The sequence below is a fragment of the Lycium barbarum genome, chromosome 2 (assembly GCF_019175385.1).
Source record: "Lycium barbarum isolate Lr01 chromosome 2, ASM1917538v2, whole genome shotgun sequence".
NCBI lineage: Eukaryota > Viridiplantae > Streptophyta > Magnoliopsida > Solanales > Solanaceae > Lycium > Lycium barbarum.
In genome coordinates, this window is record NC_083338.1 from 153,187,223 (window position 1) to 153,199,454 (window position 12,232).

The window sequence follows — 12,232 nt, forward strand, 5'->3', positions numbered from 1 at the left end:
AAAGTTTAAATAAAGTCTGAATTTTCAGTTGATGTACTTTTTATATCATAATTTTGGTGTGATTCGAATATGAATTTCTTGATATTCTTACATAAATTTACCTATTAAAAGACGATATTAAAAGCGGAGCCATAAAACACTACAATTTTTATATTTAACATTATTTGAAAAAACATTGCAGGGAAAAGATAATATAATTTAACTATGTGAATAGTAATAACACTGAACAAATTGTAAAGGGAAGTGAACTTTTCTAAATCTTTTTTGAAATATTGAAGTATTTGTGCATAAAATAGGTTATTCTACATCTTATAGTAGAAGTTTAGGACAAAACCGTTAGATTAAACATTAACCTTTAACTCTTGTTTAGTCATACCACGGCGTGTATAGTTCACGTGATATATTTTCCTTGTAGGTTATTCATAAGAAATTTAATAAACACACATTAAATGATATTAGACCGTTTAATAGGTATAAGCCTCATCTGAAGTGTGTACATATAAATTTGGCTATTGGAACGTGATATTCTCAAAACTTTCTGTAAAATGAAAACAGTGAGAGCTTTTATGCTATACATACATTTGAAAAATAAAAAGAAAGTCTATAACAAGAAATTGTTCTTTTTCAACTTTCATGTACTTTTGATTGATATAGCATGTTAGAAGTCTTTAGAAAATATTATAGTACTTTTCAATAACATGATGCAACAAAAGTAATAAGACAAGTATTGAATACTTTTTAAAAGCAATTGCAAATTTAATTTTTAATATTAGTTTGGGCTCGGGCTTAACACGGGTCAACCATCACTAGTTATATATAGATAGATAAATTTCTTTTTATGTATATACATTATACTTTGAATTTTCTTGACTGTTTCGTATGTCTACTTAATTACATTTTGAGGTCACTTTTAAATCAAAATCCTAGTTCCCACTGTATGTCACCGAACATATTTATAGCACAAAAATAAAAAATTTAGTAAGGAAAAGAACATATGAACATCTAGGTATTTTGAAGACAATTTCCTCTTGTGAACCAAAGATAAAAATCATTATGGTCAAACACTAAGTAAAATAATATCGCTGATTTTAATTAGTTTTAGAAATATTGACAAGATTGGTCGATTTATGTAGTTCTATAAACAACAAATAGATTGATATCTTATATAAACACTAAAATCAGTGTGTCCTACCCTGCACATCTATTAAATGTTTGCATTTTTATGGTATTTTAAAAAAATGAAGGTGATAGCAGGCTTACCAATAAATTTTATGGCTCTTGATCTTCCATATTTCCTTCCTCTAAACTGGTGCTATTTTTCCGTTTCTATGGCTATCTTAGGACATGCCATCTTTAAGAAATCTTCAGTTTAAGGTTGCTCTGTTGAAATGACCATCTTCCGAGTGCAAAGGAAGTATGAAGTGTAAATGTATAGTAGATTCGGCACCCGCATCTCCTTTTAGCTTATAAGATAAAGAAATAAAATATAGAGCATATACCCACCATTCTTTACTTCAACCACATTTTTTTCATGCTTGTATATATACACATGCATGTAGGAGCCATCCAACAAACTGACATTTCTGCATCATGACAGACAAACTATACGAAGGAAAAGGTTCTTCGTATTTTATTTATACAGATTAATGACCCATTATTTGAATTGAATGAAATCAACTTTAATGATAATGATCAGTTGGTATTTCAATTCAATCGCTGTTAATTTCAATTCAGTCGTGGTAATCGTTTCATTAGCTGAATTGTATATTTAATAGAAAATAATTACATACGTACTGTAATATGTGGCAATCATAGTCCCATTCTCGCTCTATATGCCATAGCATGAAAAGGGGGTACCGCCTCATGTAGAAGTATTACCAAGATCTCCGATTTGACTCTACGTCTTTCCTTGCTCTGGAAAATTTGCCTCCCACTTGTCGCTCCGATGACTATAACGAAAAAACAATATAAATATAAATAGAAAAGAAAAAAAAGGACAAAATCAATAAAACATGAAGCTTCTTAGTGTTGGAACTTTCTCAGTGTGATAAGATATTTATAATGAAACAGGGGTAACAAATAGAGTATCAAAAAGATCCAAAGTCATTCGCCAAAGATATAAGGCAAGAAAGAGATTCATGAAATCAGATTTGCAAGCATGTTCAAGTGCAGTCATATAATCGCATTCCGATGAGCAGGATCTAAAAGAGAGTGTAAGAAGAAAGAATGGACCTCAAGTGAATCTACTAGTTTCGATAGGAATAAAGGATGCGCGACCGGAGACCTCAACTCGACGGAAACTTTGAAAACTGACTGGAAAATTTGGGCCCCAAACCAGAAACCTCCACTGAACTCCATTAACTAAACTCTGTTTTGGGGTTTTAATGAGAATCGATGGTGTTAGAATCGGAAAAATGACGTGGAGAAGAAGATGGATATAAGTTTGATGTTGAGTTTGAATCTCCTCTGTTAATTGTTGAGTGTTTATTATTGAAGGGTGAAGATTTCAGTGTGAAAGGTTTTTAGAGAATTTTAAAAGGCGCATCTTTTGTAAAGTTATAACTGAAATTTGATTGATTTTTTTTGCAGATTTAATATACCTAGCATTATTTGGGGAAAGAGCACCTAGAGGTTTCGAAGCCAAGTCCATGGCCATCCAGTGAGAATGCCAGGTTTGGGCACTCATATAAGGGGTTGTATAGTGACTAAGAGCCTTGTTCAGAGAGGATGTGGCTGCTGTGGATATGGTTGACAGAAATAATGGCGGTTATGAGATGTAAGAGGAGAAAGGTAATCAGAGCGATTAAAGGCGTTACCCTGGCGAGTAGGAGGAAGAGAAGATTAAGGCGTTTTTAGAAGACTTTTGCATAAAATTTGAGGGCAGGGCTGCGAGGGAAAAATGAGGAGGGGAAGGAAGCGATGCTTGGCCAAAAGTTTTTTAAGCGTCGGGTCACCTTTTTTAATGGAAAAATTGAGTAAAATAGAATTAATTGACAAAAAATTGTGGAAAAAGATAAATACAAACCCTGCAATTCCGGGATGCCACGTCAGCAGCGGGCCCTTTGCCTACTTATATATATATATGATATAGATGTTTGCATGTATTGGAGAGGTTTGACTTGACACGAATTTTAAAAATAAAGAAATGCTTTTAAAATTTTTGTTCTAAACCAAATCATACAAATTTGTGTGGTTAGAAATTATTTCATTAATTGTAAAAGGGTGAATTTAAAGTTGATTTTTTCCTAAATATAGAAAGATGTCATTATTTTTTGCACCGACTTAAAAGGAAAGAGTGTCATATAAATTGAGACGGTAAAACTCAAGGATTTAATTGCAAAGCTAGGAACTAGTCCACTTTGAAAAATTAAGAAATAATTTATCATTTATATCTACTTTACGCTTATTATTAACATTTTAATTATTTTCAATTCATTTTTCAATCTTACATGACTTATAATAATTAGGGGTGATATAGTAAAATTACTGCTATTTCATTTTTCTTTTCAAGGAGAGTATTATGAACGAGTAAACATGCCATTAATCATACAGAAGCGCTCTATCATAGGGGTGGGCATGGTACGGTATTTGAAATTTCGGTACGGTAATTTCGATTTTCGGTTTCTAAAAATACTATACCATTATCATACCAAATTAATTCGGTATGGTTCGGTATTTTAAAGTTCGATTTTGGTATTTTACAGTACGGTAAATCGATACCATAATTTGTCTCACTTTGACTTACATATACTCATATCGTAGAGAATTATTGACTTCCGGTACTTAAGAAACGTCTTAATAAAGACACAAAAAAGACAACTTAAATCAAGATAGAGTAGTCAAAGTTCCAACGTTTAAAAAATTAGTTTTCTAATAATACTAGTTAATGTATTTGTTAGTATAGAATATTAAGATATATGAATTGTATATGTAATTATATACTTCGGTATGATATTCAGTATTTTCTTTATGAATACCGAATACCGTACAGAATATCAAAATTTTTAAAAATGCTAACCAATTATCATATCTAATACCATAATACCGAAATCGCGATATAATTTTTTTTTATTTCAATATTGTAATCGGTATCTATTATACCGTACCCACCCCCACGGTGTCCATCATACTAGGGGCGAATTTTGAAAAAGAAAAAGAAAAAAGGGAGTGGAAAAGCCAAAGTTGGAAGAACAGTTCCCGTGGGGCCCAACTTAAAGTGGGAACCTTATCTCCAAAACAGAGAAATATTGGATATGTCGTTTTATGTTAGTTGAGCAGTGATGCTGTTTGCTTGTTTTCGTGTCCTGAGGAAATAATGGTGATAGAGATATGACATTGTCATAATTTCACAAGAAATCTGCACATTTTCTTTTCCAGATAGATCCAGAAACCAAAAAAGGACACATCTTTTAATTGATCTGCCGATCCCAAAACCTCAGCTATTTTCACGATGGCGCTGAACTTGAAGGCATCATTAATCCTAACTCATGTTCCGAGTAGAACTGGGTTGAGATCCACTAGGAAAGGGGTGCAAAAAGTGATGATGAGCGGAGCGACGGGAGTACCCAAGTATAAGGGGACGCAGATGAGAGAGAAACAGCTGACGGAGATGATAGAGAAGAAAGTGAAGGAAGCTAAGGAGGTGTGCGGGGAAGACGCCAGGTCCGACGAGTGCAAGGTGGCATGGGACGAGGTCGAAGAAGTCAGTCAGGCTAAGGCCCATCTGCGCATCAAGCTTCAGCTCAATCAAGATCCCCTTGAACCTTACTGTCAAGATAACCCTGAGACCGATGAGTGCCGTATCTATGAACATTAATTAATTAATTACGCTCTTTCATTGTTGTACTTCTAGTTGATCTCTACTGTATTTCTCTCTTCTCCTGCGTACTGCAGCAGTTTACTTAATAAATGGAAAGTCCGAGCTTTCATCTTCACAAGTTACGAGCATTACTTATGATCATTAAAGTTATTATAACAAGCCCTCAATTTGGCCCTCACTTTATTAACATAACATCCCTGGTTTAGTTTATGTCGCTGTTCTATCTTTCCCTTTAGCAAATGCAGACTCCTGACGCACCCAACGTTTTTTCGTATTGGTGCACTGAGCAAGTCTATAAAACAAAAGGTTAAATTTACCCTTTTACTTTCAAAATTAATTTATATATTTATCCTTCATTGTACTTTCCGAATAAATTTGTCCCCTGTTAGACGACTTTTGTTCAATATAACGAAACCAACGGTATAGGCAAATTATATGGGTAAGTTTAGCCATTTTTTGAAGTACATATATAAACTTTCTCCCTTAGGTATAAGTTTTTCTTTTGTCACGTATGTTTCACGTATAATTCTTGAGATGATTTACTTTAACGGTACTTAAAGTAGTTAAACTTCAGCTCTAGATAAAAAAAAATTAAATTAAAATCTCAAATATCTTATTAATTTAAAACACACACTAAAATCTCATTAAAAAAATTATATCTAGAAAATATATATTTTATTCAAATTTTACAAGCTAATCTTAAAAAGTACAATTTTTGTTTTATTAATTCTCAACAGGGGAAAAAGTAATTTTTCTTGTGAGCAAATAACTTCTATTATCATAATAAATAAAATCTCATTTATAAACTTTTTCATGTCATATATATAATTTACAACGTATCCGAAAAGTAGTAATGATAATAATTACCTCAAATCATACTTATCAAGTTTTTCTTAAAAGTTTTCACTTGAAAGAAAATATGTACCATGTAAATGCAACATATAACGGTTTCAAAATTTGTCAAAGTTACGGGGTCTGACATCTACGTCATTATTTTTCTCCGTGATTGAACACAGACACTTGGTCACTTCTTGAATAAAAACACGTTGCCCTCTCCTGATAAAATGAAAAGTTGAAAGTCTTAATTTTTATGAATACTGTTGACACCCAATTTTGTCCCGCCTCTCCTCCAAAATACCTATTTACGCTTCTAATATTTTTAGAAAATTAAAAATATATATATTTATTTTTTACTAAATTATTAGCCTCTTATCAATACCGGCACTTTATTATTCTATTACAGTTACTAATTATTGTTATTATTATTATTATTACTATTACTATTATTATTATTATTATTATTATTATTATTATTATTATTATTATTATTATTATTAGTTCAAATCCGAGCCCAATCAACTCATACTATTTTGGACCAGTCCATTAATAACCAGCCCATATTTTAATTCATCAACACCCTATTCATAAAATCAGCCCACATTTTAATTCACCTCAGCCCAAAAAAATAAATACTCAGCCGACATTTTCAGTCCATTCCTTCTACCCGACCCGGCCCACCACCCTACCCGACCCGGCCTAATATTCTTATTCCCTACCCTAATCCCTTTTCCCTCATCCTCTTTTCCCTTTCTCTTTCTCCTTCATCTCCTCATCGTCACCCCCACCACCGCCGCTCCTCTTCATCATCTCCCAACCCCACCACCACCGCCGCCTACACCCCACTCCCACTTCCCTCTGTTCCCCACCTTCGTCTTGTCCCCCCGCTCCTCTCTCTCCTTTTCCCGCTCCCTCTCCCTTTCTTCTACACAAAACCTAAAAAAAACCTATAAATAGTTGAGAGTGGAAACGTGTTAAGGGACGAGATTTTGGAAGGCGAGAATCCCTTTACGAAAACAGGTTTTAAAACCCCAAAAAATTGCCTTGCAAAAAAAACGGATCTGGAACCCCGAAATCCCCTAAGAATCAAGGCTTTTGAATCGCAAAATTCCCTTGAAATTATGTTCTGAAACAAGCTCCTTTTTGTTGTTTTTTTTTTTGAAATCTTCGAAAAATCTCTAAAATATAAGCCCTTTTTTGCCGCATAGAATTCCTTAAAAATCAGTTTCTTTAGCAGTCGTAATCTTATTTTAATATCGGGTCAAAATACTAGCTTCAATTCGTATTCGTTTGCCCTGTTGTTGTCGTGAATCCGAGCATCGCAAGCTCGGATTTAATAGTCTTCGAGGTAGATATCGAAACCTTCGCCTCACTTCGCTGCACCCGGAGAAGGTAATTCCCCTTTTTCTACTTGTTTTCGAATCCTTCAGTTGCTATTCTACATGCTGTTTAGTAGTAGAGTTGATTAGCTCAGTTTAAATAGTTTGTTTGCATGTTGATAGTAATTCGGACTTAATTTGTTTGGTATGATGGTTTGATTATCGAGCTTGGCTCTGTTTGTGTAATTACATGCATTAGGTGCGATAACTGGGCTTTAATTGATTCAAATGTGTGGGTTAATCATGTTAGCTGGTTTAAATGGCGTATTGTTATACAAATCTGGTTAATTGGTCAGTAGGATATTCGAACTCGTTTAAGGGTTGTTGTTAGGTCAGACATGATTAGTAGTCGAATCTGTGGCTGATTTCTGTTTTACTTCTGATTATATTAACGAAGAATACCTCTATAAGTTTGTTCAATGTGTTTTAATAATGTCATAGTAATAAGGTAGGTTAGCATAATCCTCGGAGATTCACTGATTACTTGTTTATGTTCAGTTTTAATTAGTTTTCAGTCACCTGTGATTTGTTGAAATGAAATCAGTATGATTAGACATGCTATTAGTATAGTCCATAGATCTTGTTTGATATTGAAGTAGCCTGGGGTGCTGTTTGGTTTTGTTAACTGAATCAGGATTCTGTATCGAATTATTGACTCATAATTTGTGAAAACATGGTTAGTTTAAACTTCAATAATGTAGAGGATTTTACCTAGTCCAATCCAGTTTGCACATGTCACTCTAAATTGGCCTTTGTGTCCAAATTCGTATGATGAATTACCTGCAATTTAGTGGTATATTTAATTAAGACCTTCTGCCTAATATTTAAGACTCTGGTTGTTTTGTTCTTGTCATGTTATACCTTCCCCTTCTTCTCTGCTATTTTCCTCTATTTCTAGGTAGCTAGTTCATGCCCTGTTAAATATAAGTCCAGTCTGCAAATCTGTTTGTTTGTATGTTGTGTGTTGTCTCTTTCGAGTGCTTGTTGCAGTGTCTCAAAATGATATCTTAAGTACGCTAACAAGTTGAAAATTGCTGCTGTTTGAGTATCCTTTGTCATCATAGATAGGACATTATCAAATATTTTTTTAAGGTCTAAATACAGGTTCGGCTGGGATTAGTATATTCAGTTGTAATGGGGCTCTCTTTGCTTTGTTTTGTTACCTGACCCTGCTGTCCCTGTTCTCTGTCAAAACTGCATTAAAACTAAGCAGCTTATTTCATTTCCTGATGTTGTACAAAGTCCCCAATTCCTATATAGAGATAGTGAAAGCCAACAAATCAACCACTGCTCAACTCTGCAAATGTGCAGATTAACTTGTAAACCATGAGAAACTGTAATAGTTTCGTTATGATTGTTTGAGGTAATATAAATGTGAGGTTTAATTCACAGATCAGTGTGTGTTTATGTTTAATGTGGACACTGTTTGGTATAATTATTAGGATGTGTTAGCATCAGTTTCCTTCTATTATGATTAGTGTAAGTTGATTTAATGTGGAGCATGATTTAAACTTAAAAACCTCTTCTACCCGAAACTTTCTTTTGGGACAACTGATTAAGGATGTAGCCTTGTAACATGATCCTTGTGGTTATTATTGTTGTTGATTCCCATTTGCACTCTACATTTAGGTTGAGTATAATTAGTTGTTGAAACATTTTAGTTTGACTTCCCTCTGGTGGATTGGTTGCTGCATTAGGTTTTAATGTTCATTACTTTGTTATGTACTGATGTATCTAGTAGCCTTACTTTGTGTCGGTTGATGTCAAGTGTTGATCTTTGTATAGTTTGTTTGGGATTTACTGAATAGTAAATGGTTTAAGGGCCAAAGCAATGTTATTATGGACATGTGTAATAGGAAAAGGACATTTCATGATGTCATTCTTTCGTATCTCATCTTTGGTTCAAAAATTTAGTTCAATGCCCTTTCCCCTATCCCTTTATAACTGTTAGCCTTTGTAATACGTACATGCCCATTCTGAGATTTTAACTATAAGCTCTAAAGCATGAATTCTGCCAAAAAAAAAAAAAAGTAACAAAAAGTGCTTTAACCTTGACTTTGTATGATCACATCTTTCAAATCTATGCTTCCTTCTATTCTAACTAGTTGTTTTGAATACTAAGAGGAATTCCTAAAACGCCATACTCTGTGTACTGTCATATTCAGTGTAGGTTCTAATAAACTGGAAATTGATTCGAACTGAAATTTGCCTCAGTGATATTTGGTGTCCTCTTAAGTGTATGAGTTGTTGAAATAAAAAAGGGGTCATTAGCTTTGTTTGGTTTGCTGGCTTATTGCTGGTGCATTTGTAAGCTGCTGATACTTAAAATGTGTTAAATAGTAAAAGAATAGTTTCAGGTCTATATGAATGTTGTGATGAGTTTATCCTTGTTTAAGTCCATACATGTTTGTGCATTTGCAAGTGTGGGTTGTTTGATTATGTATATGTATATACATAATATATACATATATTACACATATAAATCAGTCGCCTGTTGAGATTGCTCTATTATATTGGCACGTCAAGGTCCTACTCTTGTTTATTAGTTATGTGATGGTTTATTTGGTTTCGATTACTTGTTTTTTTCTTTTTTTTTTAGCGTGTCTTGCATATCTTCACTATATTAATCCTTTTCTTCCTTTTTTTTTTATGCATGGCTATCGCGTACGAGTCTAAGACTCGTCGTCTTCCGCAGTCGATGTTGGGCCAAGGTCCAACGAAACAGCCTTCTCTCTCTCCGTCCAGCCTTTATAGGAAAACAGGAAATCTTCTGGGCCAAAGCCCAACAACAGCAGTGATCGCAACAGTCTAAGATGGGCTGAGCCCATTCCTGCTCGCAGCAGTTGGGCCTGGAAAATGGGCCAGATCCATTTAACTTTCTTCCCCTCTCCTTTATTTTATTGTTGTATATTATGATTTGCTTTGTATGACTAACCTTATCTTATTTTATTTTCTTAACCTAGATGAATCCTAATGAATTAGTAGGTTTAGTTTTAGTAGTGGGTAGTTTAGTTTAAGAAAGACCAACAATCAATTCCATAAATTTTACTCTCTTCTTTTCATGTTAAAACTATTTATAATGTCTAATATTTATTTTATCTGGAACAATTGATTTGCTAAATGGCATGACTATATATTTCAAGTAAAGGGAGTCATATTTTTATCATAAACGTTTCAAAACGTCACTAATACGCAAGTAAAAGTATATTTTATAAGTAACTCTTCAAGTTTTGAATCAATCATGCATATTTTTAGCTAAGCATAATTAATAATAAATAATAAAAAAAGGAGAAAGAAAATTCACTTCCTTTTGAATCCTATTTATAAGCCTAGATTTTCTACATTGCTACATTCATATAATATAATTTATTCAAAGTTCAAAATTACTAAATCTTTTCTCAAAAGCTATTATTTATGGGCAAATTATCATATTTTATACAAATCTTATATTAAACAGCATTTTATTTTAAAGTTTAGCCACATTTATAAGTCTTCTTCAAATGACATTTTTTTCTTAACAATGCTTAAGTTTTATTTCATGCAAATTATCACATTTCCTATAAATCTTATTAAATATTATCTTTTATTTAAGGCTTCATCAATATTTTCAAGTCCCATTTAAATTTTTAGAATCTTCTTTTACACACGTTATTATGTTTTTCTACGAGTATTATTTTAAACAACACTATTATACTTTCGTCTAAAACCTTAACAACATTCATAAATCGTATTTTTTTTAAAATGGCATTCAAAGTCTCTGATTATTATATTTTCTGTAAATCTTATTTTAACTAACATTATTTTCTTTTAAAACTTTAGCAATATCTAAAAATCATTTTCTAAATTTTAAGCATTTTATTTACTCTCAATTAATTAACCTAAGTTTGGTCGGATAACCGTAAGTTAACGGATTCTAAAGGATGCCTAACCCCTTCCCTTTAGGATAATATAGAGCCCTTACCTAGAATTACACTGGTTAAGCAGACTATTAATTGAGGTTTAGTTTTACCTTTCCCTTAGTTAATATTTAGGTGTCCTAATTCACCGTTAAATCAATTAGGTGGCGACTCCTTAAAACAACAAAAATAGGAATCACCAATACGTCATACTCCCTAAATCAATTGACCGGGTTAAAATGGGGTGTGACAAATACGCTATCCTACTTCCCAAAAATAAAATCTGAAAGTTTTATTGTACATTAGGAATTATGTCCACTGAACAGAGCACAATCCTTATAAGTGGGGTTTGGGTATACTCGCATACGTTGGATGGTTCAAATCTAAATTCGACAGTACGAGGTGTAACATCTTCCCCTCTTAGGAACATTCGTCCTCGAATGTAAGGTGCGGCTTCGAGGGAACTAACCTTCGGAGTACTAAGATTGTTGGCTATAACTTTACCTTATATCTATCACATCACAAGGGAAGGATATTATTACTGATATATTGGGTTTATGCGAGGCCAGGATATCTCTAGTTCATTCAATCCATTAATAGCTCGTAAATAGAATCTAGTTTTGTTGAAGTGTATACTTAAGAGGCTAAAATAAAATGCTATCGTCAAACCACATAGATAATTATATGTTTAAGTATTGACTATATAAATATTCCTTTATCATGATTGGAACCACTAATTGCTTCTTTCTTTCGTCTCGTATAATTATATGTTTAACCAATTTTAGATAAATTCTAATTCGTGGACTAACACTAACACTTCGATTTAGTGACATTTTCATACAAATTAGAATATTTAAATTTGAAATGGCTTTTCAACGTGAAATTTATGTTTCTATCTACCGGCTCTTCAGCTGCGATCATTTCAGGTTCTCCCAAATTGTTATATTATGCCTTCACTGCTTATTTATGATAGATTCTAATTGAATTTCATAAAGCAAATGAAGTACTCCTATTAGATAAGTGAAAGTATCATGACAATTTTTATGCGATACAAACTACAAAGTCAAACAAGGCAATTGATTATTGAATTGTTCAAGATGAAGTCAACTTCAAACCTCATTATCTAGCTATGTAACATCAAACAAGAGCTAAGCTTAGCAAAAAGAAAAAAAGGAATATAAAGAATTAGAGGTAAAAACTGAACACAAACTTGTTTTCAAGCTTATGTAATTGTAAACAAGGCTGGTATTATACAGATATGGAGGGACTTTTTGGCAATTGAAGGTCACAAACATAAAGAT

At 33.0% G+C, this 12,232-nt stretch overlaps 1 protein-coding gene and 1 long non-coding RNA gene across 2 annotated transcripts; one reads left to right on the forward strand and one right to left on the reverse strand.

The window, feature by feature from the left end:
- Positions 1-1,505: 1,505 nt before the first annotated feature.
- LOC132624089 (uncharacterized) lies at positions 1,506-2,953 on the reverse strand. The gene is made up of 2 exons (XR_009576523.1): positions 2,233-2,953; positions 1,506-1,949 (listed from the first exon to the last, which is right to left on the reverse strand). It is a non-coding gene; the product is annotated as an uncharacterized LOC132624089 (long non-coding RNA).
- Positions 2,954-4,262: 1,309 nt separating this feature from the next.
- Positions 4,263-4,937, forward strand: LOC132628274 (calvin cycle protein CP12-3, chloroplastic). The gene has a single exon (XM_060344059.1). It carries the CDS (start codon positions 4,451-4,453, stop codon positions 4,814-4,816), a length of 366 nt encoding a protein of 121 aa, XP_060200042.1. The 5' UTR covers positions 4,263-4,450; the 3' UTR covers positions 4,817-4,937.
- Positions 4,938-12,232: the final 7,295 nt, after the last annotated feature.

Excerpts from the sequence above, each read along its gene's own strand:
- LOC132628274 (XM_060344059.1), top strand. The coding sequence starts at position 4,451 with ATGGCGCTGAACTTGAAGGCATCATTAATCCTAACTCATGTTCCGAGT.